Source organism: Cydia amplana, chromosome Z (genome assembly GCF_948474715.1).
Source record: "Cydia amplana chromosome Z, ilCydAmpl1.1, whole genome shotgun sequence".
Lineage (NCBI taxonomy): Eukaryota > Metazoa > Arthropoda > Insecta > Lepidoptera > Tortricidae > Cydia > Cydia amplana.
Window position 1 is genome coordinate 26,861,930 of NC_086096.1, and position 21,931 is coordinate 26,883,860.

Below are 21,931 nucleotides of genomic sequence, written 5' to 3' on the forward strand. Positions count from 1 at the left end.
CGTATCGATATTTTCAGATGTGACTACTGTATGTATTTATTACCTATAAGAGATAGAGACAATTCTATGTAAGTAGTTTTTTAACCTTTTAACTGCCAGCAATTTTTGATCAAGCGTGCTCGTGTCGCCACCGACAGTAAGTGTACCACGCAGAGTAAGGTTGGCATAGTTACGGGAGTTATAAATGTGCTGTAAAAACCGAATCAGATCTTTGTCTTATTTATCAGACTGTGGCGAAATGAGCTGGATATGTAATGTCTTATATATCAGACTCTGGCGGTTAAAGGGTTAATATTAATAAATCTACTACCTAAGATATATGCTCGAATTGGCAGGGGCACTGCCGTGCGCCCAGATTAGTTTCATTCTAAATAAGCCCAAAACCAAACATCGAAGTGGCCTTGCTAGAGGTGACAACGTGTAGACGTTGACGTAGAATCAGAAGTCCTACCGCCAACATCGAAAAATGGAAAAACGTTATCTGCCTTTCAGACGCCCGAATATGCAAGATGGGCCATTTTTAATTTTTTCCATGTGATTTTTCAGATTTTGATAATAATTACACGAAATCCAAATTTGGTACAAAAAATCTTGAGTTTCTTACGGTGAATTTAACCATATGTACGTTTTTCGTAACTCAGTGGAAGATTTTGTGGGACACACGGTGAAATTGCGCTTATATTAATTATATTTACAGAATTTTAATTAACTCTATCTACCCACCAAATTTTATTAAAATCGGAGAAAAATTGAAAAAAACGACAATAAAATAAAAAATGGCCGATAACGTTGTCCGATTTTTCGATGTTGTGGTATGCCCTCGGGGTTTATGAAGGAAAATCAAAATACCTGCGATTGTTGACGGCGGCTTAATGTCTCCTGCGAACATTTGGGCAGGTTTGCATTGTTCTTGCCAACGGCTACAGAAGCGGGGCATGACTTGCCTTTCGTTAAATGCTTTAATACGTCTACTGCTACCAACCCAGGAGTCACCATAAAAAATATAACATTCAATATAAACTGCACCAGTCTGGAAAATATTTTACAAGTTAGTATTTATTACAATAACTTATCTTATTTTATACTTTTAAACGAGTAATTCTTGTTTATATATATATATTTCGGGGATCTCGGAAACGGCTCTAACGATTTCGATGAAATTTGGTATATGGGGGTTTTCGGGGGCGGAAAACCGATCTAGCTAGGTCTTATCTCTGGGAAAATGCTCATTTTTGAGTTTTTATATGTTTGCCGAGCAAAGCTCGGTCTCCCAGATATTAATATAAGAATTCAACGTGCCTAACCTTTTATTTTTAGTGTTTAAATTTATACATAATATATGTAAATTGAGATATTGTTACGTATTTCCGTGGACTTTCTTATCACAATTTTTATTTACTTTTTTATGTTTCGGGTACATAAAACCAAAACGCTGGAATCTAATTTTGGTAATCTTGTAATTTGAGCACGAAACGTACAAGCTGACAACTCTGACTGTCCTCTTGCGAGTGTCCGGATGCACCGGCCAGCCCTTGGTGTCGTACACCACCCGGCGAGCGCGCAAGCTGCGCTCGCGATAGCGGTCGATGTGTCTCGGCTCCTCGAGGATCCAGTCCAGACCCCACACGCCCGCTCGCGGCCATACCAGCCCCAACAGACCTTTCAACACGCCTGCGTGACAGAGAACCGTATTCAAATCGAAACTCATAATTTAGTAAGTACATCTATGCCTAGAACTTTCTCTAGCAAAAATGAATGAGAGATTAACAATGTAGATGCCTCAGCTGAAAAAAATACTAACATTCTTATAAACCGAAATAAATGTCATATACGAAGGAAAACATGACCAAGGCCTCCGGTGTCCAGGCTGGAATCGAACCAGCGTCCCCCGTTTACCCGGCAGATGCTTGAACCGGTGTACTTTCGTTTGGGCCAAATACCTTTCGCCAAAGGGTCTAGCAGGCTAAGCGAACAAGAAGTGCCCCCAACGACGGATTTTGTCGATATTTCTGGTAGTGTACTGTTAGGTCCTAAGGACCCTCCATGCTTAACATCAGACCTCGATTCTCTTTTGTTTGCGAGTTATTCAGGATAACGTAAAATAATTAGGGTATCATTGAAAGTGTCATATTTTATAAACGATTCAAGTTACATGAACCAAACAAAATTATATTTGATAACAATAAAAAAAAACTACAAAATGCATATTTTTTACCAGCATCCTGTCCTTAAACTTCATTGCAAAAAATAAAAATATTTTTTTCTTTCCAATTTTTTTTTTACTTTTCGCGGAGATACACCTCCAAAAAAAATATGCATGAGTAGCCACTAATTCCCACTACATACACATATAAAAATATTTGCACAAATGTTCGTGCTTCATGTCAAAAAAACGATTCTCCAATAAGTAGTCACTGGCATTATATGTACAGATAGAAGTACCAGTGCAGTTTGAAGATTAGTGTGTAGGTATACAAACCAGGGATCGGATACCGATATTTTTTGTATGGGAACGGAAACGGTATTTTTTCGTTCTTTGCTAATTACTTCATTTCTATAATCTTGTCAGTAGCAATGTAAAGCAAACTAAAGTAGGGCAACACTCAAAGAGCAGTATTGCGCTAAGAAAAGCAGCAATGTACATCGAACCAACAGTTTTTTTTTTCCGCTGAGCGCGCCCTGCGTACGTCAATTCAAATTGTCACTCGCGGTTTATTGAAAAAAATTGAAACATGGACGGACAATTTAAAAGCGATGTTAAAACAATGTTAATCAAAATGATGAACAAATTTGAAGATATCAAAAACAACTGCCTATAGTAGTGCTTATATTCTCTTTGTTCCCTATCTGTCTTCTAAGTTTACTAAAATAAAATCATATCAAAATGCAGATAATTACTTAATTAGATAGTGCATATATTTGTTATTTACAATATAATATGCCACTTGTTAATGTAAATTAGTGTACTGTTCTGGATGAATATGACATACCTGTGTAATTTTTTTGATTGGTATATATTGTACAATATACATATTAAAAATAAAACAACTGATATTTGGGTGTTTATTTAATTTAAAGGTAAATAAGATAAGGGTCACTTTTCGACTTGGTTGCGTTGTACACGTACATAAACCGCCATAGGTAAGTATTGTCTGAAAAGATACTACCTACTACGAACGCCTTATATTGGGCAAGATTTAATCCTGCAACAAACATGTATGGATTAGGTAGATATTGCGAAAGAACGGCGATATAATCAAGGCTCTTAATACTGTTTAAAAGGTTTACCTTTGTAAATAGTCACAACTGATTGCTGAAAATATTAGACATGTGGGCCTATGGACGGTTTCCAGGACACAATTTATGGTCTTGTTGGATAGATTTAGGCATACGTTTTAATTTTATTAATGCCTTTTAATCCTAAAACAAAAAAACTGAACATAATCTTAAAAGTTCTTCCAGTACTTGTTTGTTTGTTTCAGTAATGTTTACCATCAACGAGCATGATTGTACATTGTAGGCCCCTTAGCTTTGCTTATTCTTATTTAATGTATTGGTATTTAATGGTGACAGCAGAAATATCTCTTGAAACAGAAACGATTCAGAATGAAAACCAAATGAAAACAAATAAGGTGACGGCTGTCGTTCACGATCCACATTCCACAGATAAAACACAGATGACACGCGTTTTGGAATTATTTGAACACAGTGTTGCTAACCCGCGATTTTTCAAATTTGCCGCCTTTTACTACTGACAAGATTTGGTTGACGGACTTTAGATAAATAAATGATTAGCATATTAGTAGATAAATGCAAAAGCAGTTTACGTTAAGACATACCGAGAAAGAGTAACATCCCAATAACACCAATAATAACGACTGAAATATTAATCGTTATCACATCAGCATAGTGGCAAGCGCGAGAGAAACGGGCGCCGCGCCGTGCCGGCAAGCCCGCGGCGTCTTGCCTCGCCGCAGACATCTCCTGGCACGGCAGCTGAGGATTATCGCCTGCCAAACACCATAAGCGAGGAGCGTTTTTTTTCTCATTTGCTCAGCATGACTCTTTTCATCACACTTGCTCAAAAAAGATCTTATTACATGCAGGCGTACCTACTGAAGGACAAATGCCTATATTGTTCCCGCGGGAGTTGTGGATAATGTGGATTGTAAAAAAACCGGCGAAGTGCAAATCGGTTACGTACAAATTTAGCTTTTTCTGGGATCCCATGTCTTTTTGTAAGTAATCCTTCTTTTCGGGTAGGTACTACTAGTTACTACTTCTTATATAGGTATCAGCTACCACTTATTTGTATGAACTGCAAAAGTAACTTTGTAACAGCATATATGTATATGGGGTTCCAAACTTACTTATGCAGTTCTTAAATCTTTAAAACGTGACTGACATTGCAATCTTTTTAGGTTTTTTTATGGCTTAATAAGCTAAAAACTACGTTTGTTTACTATGTTTAAAATTTGAAACTTGTGGGTCTGCTAGAAGTACCTTAAAATTATGATGATCGTGAGTGAGTGAGTGATTTGAGTGAGTGGGTCGATTTTGTAAAATAATTATAATGAATGTTGGGTATGTTTCAAAAGTTGCGTTTTAGATCATTTAGTGTCAGAAAAATTATATGAAAAATAATCGATATATTTTTCAGCCCTCTACCGAAGCTTCAATATTTGGGAATAATTATTTTTCGATGAGTAATATTACTGTACCTAAAATGTATTCAAATATTTTGTTTTTACTTTTATGTTGTTTTTGTTATTATTTGCGAGTAATGGAACGAAACCTAAACATATTTTTTCATATCAAAATGAAGGTAGACTTAAATTTGTCAACCTTATTTTCGTTATACCCGCCAATTTTCTTACTTACGTTTTGATGTAAATATTGTCGTATAAATAAAACGTTATGCATACTTATTTGGAAAGATTTTCAGTAAATATTCGTTAATCTTTGAGTTAGATAACATTTATACCTAGTACACTGTATAAATAGTGTTGGAATTTCAAATTCTGTTCTTAAAAATGACTAGTAAACCATATATCTTTAAAACGCGCAGTGAAGTGACTTGCCCTTTGTTTGGACCACCATCTGATCTTAATACGAGATTATTGCCTACAATATCAGACACTATAAAATATATACTTTATGTAAGACGTAATTTACAAGATATCAATTCCGGAAAGCAACCATCAATTACCGAAGTGTTTGCTATTGTGAGCTGCGACATTGAGAAGATCTGGATTTCTGGATTTTCTCATCCTGAAAATATACTAATGGCTATGATATCGGATGAGAGGAGGTCGGTAAGGGAACTTGCTCTTCGAATAATTTTACAGGCAAGACGTCAGAAAAACAGTAGGTAGTTCTGTTAGAGTGTTTAAATTACCCAAGCTCAACTTTAATGCAACTGATTATATAGATATGATAATCTGGGCTGAGTGCCAAGTAACACCTCCGCCAATAATGAGCCATATATCCGAGGAGAATTTGGACGAGATGATAGCGAAAGACTTACCAGCAGAAGATATAATATTCCCAAAATTTCCCTGTCACACACAGGCTGTAGAACGTTGCATAAAACTTGTGACAGAAGCATCAATCACGGTGGCATCAAAAAATGCTCGGGATGGAATCATTCGGACCAAACTAGAATCTAGATCAATTATGCCATCATTTGATTACAAGGCGCAATACAACTGTTAATGTAATAAAAATGCATGTTTGAAACAGTCTAATTATTTTTTTATTTTCTCAACATTAAATTGTAAAAAACCCCATCCTTATGAAATATTATATTATTTTAACTTTTGTAAATGGGCTTTAATGATATTGTAATGTAATATAATTTTATTTAAATAAATGATAAAAATTACAATAAATTTAAAATTATGAAACTTTGAATACCTGTAGAGGGCTAAAACATATAACAAAATCATTTTATTTTTTCATTTCATAAAAGTATAAATAAAAACGCACTTTTTTAAACCCAGCCAGCTACAATTTAAGTAAAAAAAAAAATGTCACATAATCGACCCACCCTAGACTGAGTGTGTCAGTGACAAAACTAAGGAACTGTTACGTGCAATAATTCTTAAACACAAGGTTAAATTGAATTTTCTTATGCCCTATGTGACCCTGCCTGTGAAACCGCGGTCCTGGTTCGACTCCCGGTAAGGGCATTTATTTGTTTGATGAGCACAGATATTTTTTCTAGAGTCTTGGGTGTTTTCTATGTATTTATGTATTTGTATATATGTATATATATATATATATATATATATATATATATATATATATATATATATATCGTTGTCTGAGTACCCGCAGCACAAGCCTTCTTGAGGTTTCTGTGGGACTTAGTCAATCTGTGTAAGAATGTCCTATAATATTTATTTATTTATTTTATATGTCACTGAAAACTCAGGGTTCTAGCTTTAACCAGCACAAAATTACAGGACATTGAAAATGGCCTGAATGGCTTCGAGAAAAGGATGGTACGGCGGCCGTCAAGTCGAGCAAAACAAGAGGTTGACCGGTAAAGGTATTTTACAAATGGTGCCAGAATTGTGTCAAATTCTTGTTGGTATGTTATGTAATATTTAAAACTTTTGCGATTTGTACACATATTACCTTGCATGTATAGACGGGTCTACCTCTATTTACCGAAGGAGGGTAAATAGAGATAGAGGTAATTAAATAAATTTCGCGATAGACCCGTCTATAAATGTGAGTTAATATAGCTGGTCAAGCAGACCTTGTCAGTAAAAAGCGGCCAAGTGCGAGTCGGACTCGCCCATGAAGGGTTCCGTATTTAGGCGATTTATGACGTATAAAAAAAAAACTACTTACTAGATCTCGTTCAAACCAATTTTTGGTGAAAGTTTACATGGTAATGTACATCATATATTTTTTTTAGTATTATCATTCTCTTATTTTAGAAGTTACAGGGGGGGGGGGGACACACATTTTACCACTTTGGAAGTGTCTCTCGCGCAAACTATTCAGTTTAGAAAAAAATGATATTAGAAACCTCAATATCATTTTTGAAGACCTATCCATAGATACCCCACACGTATGGGTTTGATGAAAAAAAATTTTTGAGTTTCAGTTCGAAGTATGGGGAACCCCAAAAATTTATTGGCTTTTTCTATTTTTGTGTGAAAATCTTAATGCGGTTCACAGAATACATCTACTTACTAAGTTTCAACAGTATAGTTCTTATAGTTTCGGAGAAAAGTGGCTGTGACATACGGACGGACAGACAGACGGACAGACAGACAGACAGACAGACAGACAGACAGACAGACAGACAGACATGACGAATCTATAAGGGTTCCGTTTTTTGCCATTTGGCTACGGAACCCTAAAAAAGGCGCGAAATTCAAATTTTCTATGGGATGATATCCCTTCGCGCCTACAGTTTTCAAATTTGCCGCCTTTTTCTACTGACAAGATCTGCTTGACCAGCTATACAGGGTGGTCCAAACCTTGACGTCCAAAAATTTTTTTTAGATTCCTCTAGTCGTGGGCTATCAGAATATACCCCATGTATATTAGCCGATTTTTTGTAGTTTTCGAGTTATGAATTTTTGAAGTTTTTTTTGGTGAAAATTTTGGGGGTGAAGTAATTTACTCATAAAAAAAAACTATTAGATTTTTTTTCAATGTTTCTTCTTGTAGCATACTCCTTAATAAATGACGTAATTATTTAAAAAAAAAATCAGCGTCCTCACGTTGGTACAAGTTGTAAAAAAACATGACAGAAGAAATTTTTTTACGCTCAGGCATGTCAAGCTTAGATTTTGCGCTTAAATAAAAAAAAATACAAGCTGTTACAAGGACTTCTGCTGATTTTAAAAACTGATAGACCCTAAGTGTTTTAGAAAAAGGTAAAAAAAAGTGACACTTAATAGTCGAAATTTGTCAGAATCGGCACTCAAAGGAGCTGAGGTCGAAAGTTCCCAAATTAGTGAATCACAAAAAAATACGGTTTTATTATTCCTAACTTTAATAAAACACAGAAATGACCACCATGAGTCAATGTTGTGACATGCGATAAGCGAATCATCATTTGGGTAAGCTTAATCATTATCTTAACTGGACCCGTGTCGCGGCGGGTTGTTATCTACAAAGGGTTCATTTTTACCTACTCCCACCCCGCCGACTACTGTCTCCATACACACTATTGTTTAATAAGTTCACATCTTTACACACCCACACACACCCACACCCACACACACCCACACCCACACACACACACACACACACACACACACACACACACACACACACACACACACACACACACACACACACACACCCACACGCACGCACGCACGCACACACGCACGATCGCAAAATTTCTTCTGTCATGTTTTTTTACAACTTGTATCAACGTGAGGTCGCTGATTTTTTTTTTAATAATTACGTCATTTATTAAGGAGTATGTTACAAGAAGAAACATTTAAAAAAAATCTAATAGTTTTTTTTAATGAGTTAATTACTTCACCCCCAAAATTTTCACCAAAAAAAACTTCAAAAATTCATAACTCGAAAACTACAAAAAATCGGCTAATATACATGGGGTATATTCTGATAGCCCACGACTAGAGGAATCTAAAAAAAATTTTTGGACGTCAAGGTTTGGACCACCCTGTATATGGTATGTTATGCCCTGGATACCAGCCCTTTAAGCCAAATCTCATAGGACAAACCTAGACCTAGAGACGGGAACGCTATGATGGCGCCATCTATGCAAACTATTGCAAACCTTTGACAGTTGCCAGCTCCTTTGACAGTTGCCAGCTCCTATGAAAGTTGCCAGCTCTTTTGATTAACATACCGTAACAGATGCAGTCGCAATGCCACACGCAGTAGCAGTGATCTCCTTTCTTTATGAGCGCATCCCGAACTGCTACCGACTCGCCCTCCTCATTTAAGAGGTAAACTATGGCCACAAAAAAAACCGGTCAAGTGCAAGTTCGTTTAACTCGCGCACCGAGGGTTCCGTACTAAACTTTCAATTTCCTCATGTAACCATAGAATTAGAATAGACAAGAACAACTGTCAATCTTCAAAAGTGTGACCAAAAATGAAATGCAAGTGTGTGCGTTAATTGTCTATGTGAGATCAAAAATAGTGATGTCAAGTTACAACATATTAATAATCTGTCGATGTTTGATTGCTTTATCGACTACTTTTTCAAATGTGTTATTTTAAACGTTAAAATTCTACGACATTAAGACGTATAAATAACACTTGCAGTACTTGCACTGCGTGTGCTATCAAAATCCTTGCAGGTTTATCTTAAGGTAACTCTTACTGTGTTGGAAAGTGAAGTTTAAATTTATTGCTAAACATGAGCACCTTCAAAAAGGTATAACATTCGTTATTATTTCAAGTCGGTTATAAAAGCTAATATCTTAATGATGTCTTGTAAAGAAATAATTACATAGCTATATATTAATATACCGACAAGTTATCGATACTGTCATATGAACATTTTGTCAAGCCCTAGCGTAAAGTAACAGATTATGTTTTTACACAAAATATTTTAAATTATGACTAATATGATAAAATATTAGCACACAAAGGAAGAAAAACTTATAATGAACTGTATAAACCGGCTTCTTACACTTTTTACGCTGTTAATTTGACAAAATATCGTTATGAAAATTTCGCTCGGAATATCATAAATCCTCTGAAATGAGTATTTGCTTGGATTATTTGGCCCTGTGACACTGAAACCCGGCACACTACAAGACACCATCTTCACTGAATTACTTTATCTAATACTTTTCGTCCTAATCCGTGTATATTTTTCAATTTGAAAATGACCGTGATACGCTCTTGTCTGTTTGCGGCCGTCATCAAACTCAAAAGTGGTCACGTTTTCTCATTGGTAGTCTGACTCTTTCGCACTCATGGGATGTTCATATACGTGATGGCTTCCCTTTCGCACACTTCTGCTGTCTGTCAAGCGCGAGCGCGAAAATGACAAGTCTCTGCATGTAACTATAATAATGAAAGAATTTTGACCAGAAGTATTTTTTTTTTATATTTTCCTTCATAAGTTAATTTTTTTCACTAGGAATGATTATTGTTTTGTAATGTTCAACTCGAGCTCTTTCAAATGATATCCCACTCGACCTCGTAACTAAACTTTACAATTTTAACCCCTCTTTAATTTTGGCATTTTGCATAATTATCAAAAAAAAAATTACACTTCCAATGTAAGGCCTCATTATTACGAGCGCTTTTTCAACGAGCATTAAAAAAGCGTTTGAATGACACAAATGGAAACATGTGTATTTATTCACACGATGGCGGTAGCGCTTTTTATCAAGCGTTGTTGGATTTTCAACTTTAAGCGTTGGTCGTTAAATCGAATTTAGCGTGTGGACGGATTAAAGCGGTTTTTTAACGCGCGTTGAAAAAGCGCTCGTTAGTAGGAGGCCTAAGGGGTTAGCGTTTTTCATAACTATTCCAACTTTCAAATCGATAGCTTCAGTAGTTCTCGAGATATTTCTAGCAATGTGACAGACAGACAGACATGTACGGAACCCTAAAAACCCCTAAAAACAAAAAACACGGAACCCTAAAAACTTTGATTAGTGCGAGTTCATACATTTGTTAGTTGACTTTATACCTCGATCGGCGAAAGATGGGTCCTGTGCACTAGCCTTGTCTTTATAATTTCACGATTTCTGTCTATTCTCACTCGGTCAATAACTTATCACCACATCTCTTTATAAAATACGACAAAGTACCTACCCCATCAGCCGGGCTAGCACATGATTGGGGGCGAGATAGCTAAATAGACTACCAGTCTCTCTTTTATTAACATACAAAGTGCATATGGATCAGAATCATCGCTAATCGTAAGTGGTGTCATATAAGACACTCGAGATTGATAGTCTCATATAATACATTAGTCTGCGACTTTTAAAGTTATTTGCGTATTTGAAACAAATCTGAACAAAAGGCTATAGATAGATAGGTACCAGTGCACTGGTGGAGTTCGGCATTCTCGCCGGGAGGGAACGCTGGCAGGCGCAGCTGCAGGCGCCGCGTGTGCCGTGGCGGCAAACACACTGCCTCAGAGGTCAGGTCCTCTTTCTGCTTTGCTGAGAGCTGCATCAGACCCGAATTACAATCTCGTATTTGTGCTCTAGAATTGATCATAGGAAAAAGTCAATTGCAAGGAATGCAGCAATTAATGAAATATAATACCTACCCCAGGGCCTCTATAATAGCTAAGATGATTATCTAAAGTGTCATTCTATGGAACTTGCTAATAATTATGTAAACAAAAGTCACTAGTAAATTGACATTCAGAGACAATTTTAATGTGGCGCTTGTTTACATAGTTAGCAACTATATATATGCAGTGAAAGCATATAACTGGAAACCGCCTTTGGGAACATTACCGTTCAAATTCTCGGGCCAAATTAGCACACATACACAATTACGCCTACATTTAAATAAGACGATACGTTTACAGAGCCTGTCTCTATTACACTAACGTACACAGCTAAGTGTAGATGAAATGCATATAATGTCAATAACTACCAATCAGCGACATTAATCCGCTAATAACCTTCTTGCTGTACGTACTGGCCGCTGAGAGTTCGCGGTTCATATTTGATTAGAATATGACTTGGACAGGGATAGGTTTATGCCATACATTGAAGAACCAGTCAAATAATTCACGTATAATAATTTAATGCAGATTAAAACATAACTAGTTAAAATGTTGTTATGAAATTAAATGACAGACTAACTCAACATAATTAAATATTCATTGTTGTATAAATGTATTCCGCTATAATAAGTATTTTGTATATTTTATTATCAATCTGTATGGCAGTGTGAAGTCACGTTCAGAGCCCGTACCATGAGTCACTGACAGTGTCAAAACTGACATTTACGCTATCGAGAACGTAATTTACTTTCTATACATCTCGTTTGCACTAATATGCGAGTACGAGCGAGATGTATAGAAAGTAAATTACGTTCTCGACGGCGTTTATGTCAGTGCCAAACTGATGGTAGCCGTACTGGTATCGTCTGTCCGTTTTTCTAAGATCAAGTACGCCATAGTAAATGTATGGCGAACTTGATCTTAGAAATCGGACAGGCTATACAGCCTGCAAAATTTACATGGGTACACGAATCGGGTCAAAAACATTTGAACAGGCGGAGTCACAATAAATCCCCACTTTCAGTTCCAATGGAAATATTTTATTATGTATATAGCCGGTCAAGCAAATTTGTCAGTAGAAAAAGGCGCAAAATTTTGTATGGGACCATAACCGTTCGCGCGCTTACATTTTCTAAATTTGCCGCTCTTTTCTACTGACGGAAATGGCTTGAGAGAGAACCTACATATATGTGACAGTAGAGAGTGGATTCAAATGATCAACATTTTCAGATAATGTGTGTATTTGTTAAATTAATTCAGTGAAAGCGTGATAGAAAAAAATGTATCTACATATAGGAGACCGGGTATGATTATCTCACGGGTTATCTCATGAATAGAACATAATATTCTAGATATCTTGCCAGGCATCATAATCCTCAATTAGTACATATCTCTCTAATTGGACAGCTTTTTTCCATAGTTCTCTGCGAATAGCATCTTGTGGGAATCTGAATGGAAAGTAATGTAAAATGACAATACTAAATTTGATTATTAATTTGAAATAACTAGGTAGTTTTTTTTATAGTTCCATCTCATGAAATAAAAAAGGAAAATACAAATCTGTAAGAAGGAATTTATTACTACATTTATAATTATATAGAAAACACCTAAACCAAACATAAGTTAATAAAATAGTCTACTTCATTTGGCATAAAACCATCCCTATTATCCTCGCAATTTAAAAAGTCGTATGTTGTTATGAAAGTCGTATGCAGTTATTACGTTTTAGCTTAGCACGATAGTATTGAAAAAATGTCGTCATGTTTATTCCAAATTTTACTGAAGTTATCTGTTTACTACAAGTGAAAAGTGATTCCACTGTCCTTGATATGAACTAAAATAACTTCTGCACCACTTCACGACCCATGAAGACATTTTTAATTACAAAAAAACGTAGTTTTTATAAACTAATTTAGCCATCCGTCACTGACTGTCATCTCGGCCGAACTGAAGTTGCCAATCGAACACTCTGTAAGCACCGCCTACAATCGAATACTTTACGTTGGGTCATAATTGAGCGGACAGAATACTTCCATGGTTTATATGCGTTCACTGTATATATGTAATGTTTCATAGAATGACACTTTACCGTTATATAGTCTTTGGTTACCGCAATAGTTAGGTACTCATGAAATAAAACTGATGGAGACAGATTATATCGCGTATAATGACTTTATAATACTTGCCGACATATTGATTTAAACTAACACGATACTTAACACGTCACGTTCGAAAAGTCAGGCCATAAATAAACGTAAGTCTTACGCGATTAAGTCCCGTTTAGTTTTAAAAGTATACTTCCCGACGTTAAGAACCCGTTACACTACTTTACAGCATTCGTGGATTCGTGGTCAACGGGTGATTGAGGAAAAATAGTACATTACATATAGGGATTGCAATCCGGTCCGGCGGATCTGGTAATCCGGCCGGATCAGGCACATCTTTCAAGCTACCGGATCCGGCAAAATTCACCGGATCCGGTCTCGGATCCGGTAAAATGAATCAAAGATATAAAATAACGCTAAAATTTAAAAGTTTTCGCCAATATTCGAACGTCGCTCGACGCGCGCGATATATGCGGTGCGGCTGCGACGTTGCAGTTCTATTTTCTCACTCGCAAACAGCAACACAACAACTTGTTTGTTAGTTGACGCCAGTCTTCTAGCCGATGAAATATGTGTCGTCGTAGTGTTGAGATTCCCGTGCACCGTAAGTACTGAATTGTTTTATATTCAATTAATTGTGTTGTTACATTGTAATTAAATGTACGTGTTGTTTCGTTTTATTTTGCATAAACCATTATAGCCCAGTTATACTAAAGTGCTACCTGCATTTAAAATATAATGAATAAATATTTATAAAACTTCATTCAGCACTTCAGCAGTTAAGTTAAATGTTTTGTCGAATTAAAAGTAATTAGAGGAATGTATGTTGAATTGTTGACTTTTGACGACCCGTCTGGCCTAGTCGGTAGTGACCCTGCCTGTGAAAGCCGCGGACCTGGGTTCGAATCCCGGTAAGCAGGGTTGGGCAAAATACTGGCTTCCACGTATTTGAAATACAAATTACAAAATACATTTTTAAAAGTATTTGAAATACAAAATACAAACTACTTTGGTGACGGGTATTTGAAATACAAAATACAAATTACAGTGTTTAAAATAATGTATTTCAATTACAAAATATACCTTTATTTATTTTTTTGTTTAGCATTTAGTTTTAACGTTAACGAATATCCTTTCATATAAACTTATAGGGTCATTGCGCTAGTTTTCGTCCAGCTCTAGTTTACGTCCACTTGACGAAATTTGAATATATACCTACATTCCTGCACAAATTTGGACCGATTTCAATCCTTATGTCTAAGGCGTCTAAGCAATATATCTATCTACATATAACAATGATATTTCGCAAAAAGGAAGCGCTGGTGGCCTAGCGGTAAGAGCGTGCGACTTGCAATCCGGAGGTCGCGAGTCCGAACCCCGGCTCGAACCAATGAGTTTTTCGGAACTATGTACGAAATATCATTTGATATTTACCAGTCGCTTTTCGGTGAAGGAAAACATCGTGAGGAAACCGGACTAATTCCAATTACGGCCCTAGTTTATCCTCTGGGTTGGAAGGTCAGATGGCAGTCGCTATCGTAAAAACTAGTGCCAACGCCAATTACTGGGATTAGTTTCCAAGCGGACCCCAAGCTCCCATGAGCCGTGGCAAAATGCCGGGACAACGCGAGGAAGATGAAGATTTCGCAAAAAGTAGTAAATTAAAAATGAAATATATATTTGATAATCCGTCAAGTCGTCGAATACTAGTGCATGGACGGAAACTACTGCAATGACCCTATCCCCTACATTTAAACGAAAAGTTCCACGCAGAAGTTGACCTAATATAGATCCAGTATCCAGCCAATGAAAATTGTATCTCGGCTGGATCGGAGGTTCGCGGTCGGCTCACAGCTTGTGCGAGAGATTAGACATTTTAGGATTATAGAATTTAATAAAATGTATTTATAGAAATGTATTTTGAAGCTTGAAGTATTTGAAATACAAAATACTAAATACATGTGAGTGCAGTATTTGAAATACCAAATACAAAATACTTTTGAGGTAGTATTTGAAATACAAATACAAAATACTAATTTGTATTTCAAATACGTATTTCAAATACATGTAATTGAAATACTGCCCAACCCTGCCGGTAAGGGCATTTATTTGTGTGATGAGCACAGATATTTGTTCCTGAGTCATGGTTGTTTTCTATGTATTTAAGTACATATTTGTATATTATATATATCGTTGTCTGAGTACCCACAACACAAGCTTTCTTGAGCTTACCGCGGGGCTTATGTAAATATGTCCTATAATGTTTATTTATTATGATGTTATCTTGTTATTATTATGCTACTAAATAAAGCTGGAAAATATACTGTGTGAATAAATGTTTTAATGTACACTTGTATAAATATGCACGTTCATTGATTTTGTTTGCTCAAACTAAAATGGTTGAATTGAAAGCACCTTTTTATGTGAAATATGGGTTGGGCTATAGATATTTTAAGAGAAAAAGAAGATTTTAATTTGTGACACTGATAATTGTAATAAGACTTAGTGGTTAAGCATAGAGAAATATAGAAAGACAAGAGTGCTCACTCCATACATCAGTTCAGACTATTAATTTCAGTGTCTACATCTAGCATCGAGTAGTGGAACTATCAGTACTGCTACTTGACAATAGATGTAGCACCGACCGGAAAGTCTTATCTCAACAGCATAAGACTTTCCGGTCGGTGCTACATCTATTGTCAAGTAGCAGTACTGATAGTTCCGCTACTCGATGCTAGATGCTAATAGTCTTTTGCTACTAAAACTGATGTATGGAGTGAGCACTCTATGTATTTCTTTCTCTATGGGTTAAGTAATAAAAACGTTAATTTTTGCAACTTAAAACAGCCGTTTTATTAATACATTAAGAGCCAACAGGAGTGGTAATTTCTCCATACAAACGTACTCGACTGTTTCCTCCGTGGGTTTTGAAGCTAGAGCAATGATTTTTTCAACACAGATTAATATTGTCAATATCTGTGTCGGACCGTTTTGCTTTTTTTGATATTTTTGTTTTTTAAGGCGCTAGAGCCCTTCAAAAATGGCCAAAATAGCCTAATTGACTATGCCGCAATGAGAGGCGCGCTATTCAAAACTTATATCAATTAGCCAAAAAAGCAAAACGGTCCGACACAGATAATGTCATAATCATTTAGATTTCCAAATTTGATTACGATTGGTTAAGTTTTGGAGGAGGAAACAGTCGAGTACGAAACCTCGATTTTTGAGATTTTTATACGCAGGATTTTTCGCCTTGTCCTTATCGCACTAGTTTTAGGAGCCGCTTCCGTTAGTGAGACGGGTATATTTACCTAAAATATTTAAATCTCAGCTCCTGTTGGCTCTTAAAAATATCCTTCCGGCCGGATCCGGCCGGATTCAAAATCAGACCGGATTGCAATCCCTAATTACATGGAGGTGAGGAGGTGAATTCGTGAATGCTCCAGATCGAAGGTGTCAGAAATATGCGATCTGGGGCTTTACGAATTACCGCCCATGGTTTGTCAAAATTTTTACCTCTTGCCTTACGGGCCTAATATTTACTTACCTCTATCAAAATTAGCTTCAAGCATGACTTTTTTTTATTTTTTAAATCATTATTTATATCGTTTCAACACCGGAAAAAATATTTTAATGCCCGACTTTTGGTTTGGTTGTAAAACCCAAATAATCCAATATTTTTTTCGTCATTTTTATTTCTTTGTAAATTTCTCTTAAACTGTCGTTTATTTCGGTACACCCTGTATAAATTAAATACAGTATATTTAATTGGCTTTCATTTAATACCCCACACGTGTATGTGCAATGCATAGTTTGGGTGCAATATGCAATATTCGCAACGAGGCGGGAGTCATTTTTATGACGTCATTCCGCTGAAGTAGATGGCCGGCGCCGCTGTCTCCCGGCAGTTTTGGAGACCCAATACCATTCCCAACAACATACTAAAAGTTGGAAGCGGTTTCCGGATCTGAACTATATTCCCATAAGGCAGTGCACTATAACGGTAACAAACATCCTAATAACAATATTTCGTTCAAATATAAACTTCATGCATGAGGCCTATTACAATGTGCAAAATACCCACAGTATACATTACAACTATTTTCAAGTACCTACCTAAACCTTCAAACGAGCAATTCTTGTTTATTTAATTATTTATTTATTTATATATATATATATATATTTCGGGGATCTCGAAAACGGCTCTAACGATTTCGATGAAATTTGCTATATGGGGGTTTTTGGGGGCGAAAAATCGATCTAGCTAGCTAGCTCATTTTTCAGTTTTTATGTTTTCCGAGCAAAGGTCTCCCAGACATATAAATTCATTATATGCGATACAACCCGTTTCCGTAGTTTTATTTCATGATTATCGTTAAAAGAAATCGCCAATCGAAACTTGAATAATGTATGGAAATAGTCACGTGACTTTTCGTAGAATTTGTTCGTTCGGCGTTTGTCGATATATCGTTATATATTGTAGGTATACCTACGATTGTCATCTTGGCTAGGCCCCCAGGTGCTTCTGCTTACTTACCTAAATCGCGCCACGAAGAGACCCGTGTTGGTTACTTGCACCGTCAACGTTGATCGACTGCCTCTAGTATTATCAGCAACAATAATTGCAATTCGGCCGGGTGCACTAGAATGTTTTAGAAACAAATAAGCTAACGTAGAGAGGCACCAATAATGACCGACAAGAACCAATAAACGATATTTTTTTTGACCTAAGATAATACGAGTAGGATGGAAACCGATTTCTTAATTTTGCAACACTGTGCACTAGGGAGCACACTGCTGACTGGCAACCATTAAAAGAGCGATATCCATCTTTTTGTTTGAAAATGGACGGCTAGAAATCTGGTGAAAATAACAAAATGTCTTATAGTAGTGAGTTGTTTTTGTTAATAATCCCAATGTAAATGTAATGTGATTTACTAGAATTTGATGTTTTCCACGGGTTATTATAAGAACTATGGGATTTATTCACCGAAAATTTATTTTTGTTAGGTATAGCCCAAGCCCTCTCGCGCATGAGAGGAGGCCTGTGCCCAGCAGTGGGACGTATAATATTATTATATAATAGTTAATAAATTATTTGTATCTCCTTTTTTGGGATCACGGGCCTATAAATCCCGGTCTTTTGATAGGCTTGCGTGGGGATATAGATCCAACACGTAGAGGCCCCTTGGAGAGATTTGATGTCATGTAGAACGCCTGCTGGAACCCGTTCACAGGTGAAATAATAGACACTCATGAACCGGTCGCAGCAGGCATTGGGACTATTGTAGAAAATGTAAACAGTATATCGTTCTATGGATTGAAGTTTGGGTGGACAATGATACTGGGCTATTGTAAAGAAGTCCGGACACCTGCCATAACAATGCTAACACACGTTATCGAGGCAGGTGGTGACTCGCCGCTGACTAGATGGGCCCCTGAAACTGTCGTCGCAAAGACGACCAGGGGCAACATCGGTGTGAGCGGCTCAGGGGTGTCGAGAGGTGTACACCGCTTTCTACCCAGTGGCTGTAAACAGCCACTGTGCCAACTCGCGCTTACGCAAATTTCACTTCCACCCCTGGAGCATACAGCTCTAACGACTCCTCTCTGGACGGCCAATGAAGGCAAGCCAGAGCCGAGAGTCCTGCGGGTCCCCTTGGGGTCCACTCCGACCGACGAAGACACGCCAGAGACGGAGACCCTGACCGACTCTCTGGAGCACTCGGGTCCGTGGGGTCGTTACTCCCCAACAGCTCGCCACAAGCTGCCCTGCCCTATAATAAATTATTATTATTAAATAATATTATTATTTAGGTATAGCAGTTGTAGGTAACGAAAGTATAAGCAGGTTAACGATTTTGATAGAAATTATTCGTGTCGATTATATATTGGTTTTCACAAACGTGACTGTTCCAATAATCGATACGACACGTGTCGATAATTTTTCATTTGACAAGGGTTTAAGATTCCTTTTGCTTTGCTTGATTGCGAGAGGTTCTACTGCGAACACCGAAGTTCGCAAGTCTGTGCGGAAAGAAAAGAGTCAGGGCTATAACCGCGAAAATAAAAATTCGCAAATTGCTGTCATCTTTCTTTGTCACTCTAATTACGCCTTTATTGGAGCAAAAGAGAAAGATCACGGCCGTTTTAACTTTGGACGCATTATTTCTTAATTTTATAGAGAACCCCACTCCTAAAAATGTCGATCATTTTGGTGCCACTACGCTATCTTTATGACGTTTAGCAGGCCAATCAAATTAGATTCAAAAATAAGTTTTTGGCAAAAATTTCTGTTTTGGTACAAGCTTTTATCGCTGACTGTACTTTTCTTACGACAGACAACTAATACTCATCGAGACAATTCTAAAAACCCCTAACACAATTAGGTTGCGTTGTTTCATCACAGAGTTCTTATGGCCACCTCCTGTCTCCATCATCAGATCAGCTCGATGGTACCATAATATTCCATTGTCACCCGACTTACATGTGTATGCAATATTTCAGCTAAATCGGAAACCGGGAAGTGGATCAAATTTAACTTGCAAGATTCCATTACATAGTTACATACAGGTCGACCTAATAAAAGCTTGTTAATATGTACCTACATATGTATTAGGTACGTTTAGCTTAGCAGCTGAAGTACCTACCTAGCTTAGCGGGCTGGTTCCCGATTCACCGGATTCTTGTATCGTCGGATTGTGACGTCCTAAAGTAAATCCGGCGAAACCGGAATCCGGCGAAACAAGAATCTGGCGAATCGGGAATTAACCGCTTAGACCGCTAAGGGCCACTTGCACCATCCCACTAACCCAAGGTTAAGCGGTTAAAACGTTAACTTAGTCTCAAATTGTACTGGTAACCATGGTAACTCCAGGTTTAACCGGTTAACCCGGGGTTAGTGGAATGGTGCAAGTGGCGCTAAGCGGTTAATTCCCGATTCCGATTTAAGGTGGTCATAATGATATACCTACGAGTATATAGGTACGTATTAGGTAGTAGGTACACATAGTGGTACACATGGTCTTTTTTTACTCTTTCAATAATAGGTTGTAGTACTTTGATCATTTTGACCACTTTAGCTTAGCAACTTCTGCTGCTGACGGCACTTACCTTTCGTGAACTAGCTGATTGTCATCTGCTCGTGCTTCCAAATCAACTTGAGCATGGAGTGTGCCCCGATGCTGCGTTGTTAGGAACTTGTCCGATGCCTGACTTACAACACTTAATTTGTCTTCCATGTCATTGTTTAAAGCTCTTGCAACACGTACAATTACTTTTCGTCGACTCTAAAAACAATATAGGCGTTCTAGAGTTTGTCTATTCGATATTTGATCAAACATGAACAAATTGTAACTAGGTAGGTATTTGCTACGTAAGTACCTAGTTTACCTACTTTGGGTGAAACGCACATATTGCAATTGAGACATTAACTTTACCCGGCATATTCCGGAGAAGTATGAGCGTATGGGTTCGTTAGGTAAGTACGCCTAATGTAGGGTGTTTTCTACGTTGACTAATATTTTGACTTATGGATAATCTGATGCGTGGGTGTTTTCGCCTTCTACATTCCCGTTGTAAATTTCAACCCTACGTTAGGATATTCTCAGGAGTTGGTAATAATAAGGAACTAATGAATCACACCTCTTTTTTACCATTAGAAGAAACATTCGTAAGAGTCATTGATGATTTGTCAGTCTTATGCACATTTAAAACATCTTCTGTTGGAACCAGTAAATAGTTGGCGTCGTCTGCACTGAAACGTACACTCTAAATGTAAAGTTTTAAGTCATAAATTTTTTACAAAAAAAAACAGTCTCACACCCAGTTTATTGAGCTACCCCTTTCAAGAAACACGTGGTATTAGAATACTTTTAATAAGACTATAGTAGGTATATCTATATAGTTTGCCCCGAACTGAGAACTCGCGTTTCGCCATAAACTATATCTAGGTATAGAGTTTATAGACATCAATTAGATTTCAACGCGATTTAAAGCCCCCTCCAGACTATGTGCGTGAAACGCGGTGCGACTTCGCGGAGCGAACATATCGCGACGTTGACGTATGACTCCAGTCCACACTCGCACACTTCACGGTAAATTCGCAGTTTGGTTCGCGCCAAGATGGCGGAAAAGCATCAGCTGATCGAGTTTAACTGTCATTTATCTACGGCATCATACTTGCTGTGGCTATTTTTCCATTTTGTTTTGTTGTAAAACCGTAAATTATAGCCGCTTTATATAATATAATTAATATTTATCTTGCAACTGATGAGCCAAAATAGTGAGTAATGTGGAGTCTTGCTAGTTCGCGCTTCGCGCCTCCTTTGACGCGGGCCGAAAAACCGACAAAAAACGGGGAACAATGCGCGAAGGCGTGAACAATCTGCAAAATCGACGCCACACTCGCGTTCGCGGCTTCGCGCCGCGATTCGCGCACGAGTGTGGAGACTGTGGAGGGCCCTTAACGAATAATGTGAAATATCAATATGGCAGATGGCTGCCGCGTTGAACAATTTTGCCTACGGATATTATACTTGGTCAACCAGATCTTGACAGTAGAAAAAGGCGGCAAATTTGAAAAATGTAAGCGCGAAGGGATATCGTCCCA

At 37.3% G+C, this 21,931-nt stretch overlaps 1 protein-coding gene across 1 annotated transcript in view; it reads right to left on the bottom strand.

Moving 5' to 3' along the window:
* Window positions 1-840: 840 nt before the first annotated feature.
* Window positions 841-21,931, bottom strand: part of LOC134660667 (uncharacterized) — a 46,024-nt gene continuing 24,933 nt past the window's right edge. Inside the window, exons 7-14 of the mRNA XM_063516444.1 lie at window positions 20,963-21,071; window positions 20,434-20,607; window positions 17,858-17,962; window positions 11,016-11,182; window positions 8,855-8,971; window positions 3,840-4,010; window positions 1,362-1,671; window positions 841-1,030 (exon numbers count right to left, since the gene is read on the bottom strand). Coding sequence (XP_063372514.1) covers window positions 841-1,030; window positions 1,362-1,671; window positions 3,840-4,010; window positions 8,855-8,971; window positions 11,016-11,182; window positions 17,858-17,962; window positions 20,434-20,607; window positions 20,963-21,071 — 1,343 coding nt within the window. The remainder of the gene's footprint in view (window positions 1,031-1,361; window positions 1,672-3,839; window positions 4,011-8,854; window positions 8,972-11,015; window positions 11,183-17,857; window positions 17,963-20,433; window positions 20,608-20,962; window positions 21,072-21,931) is intronic.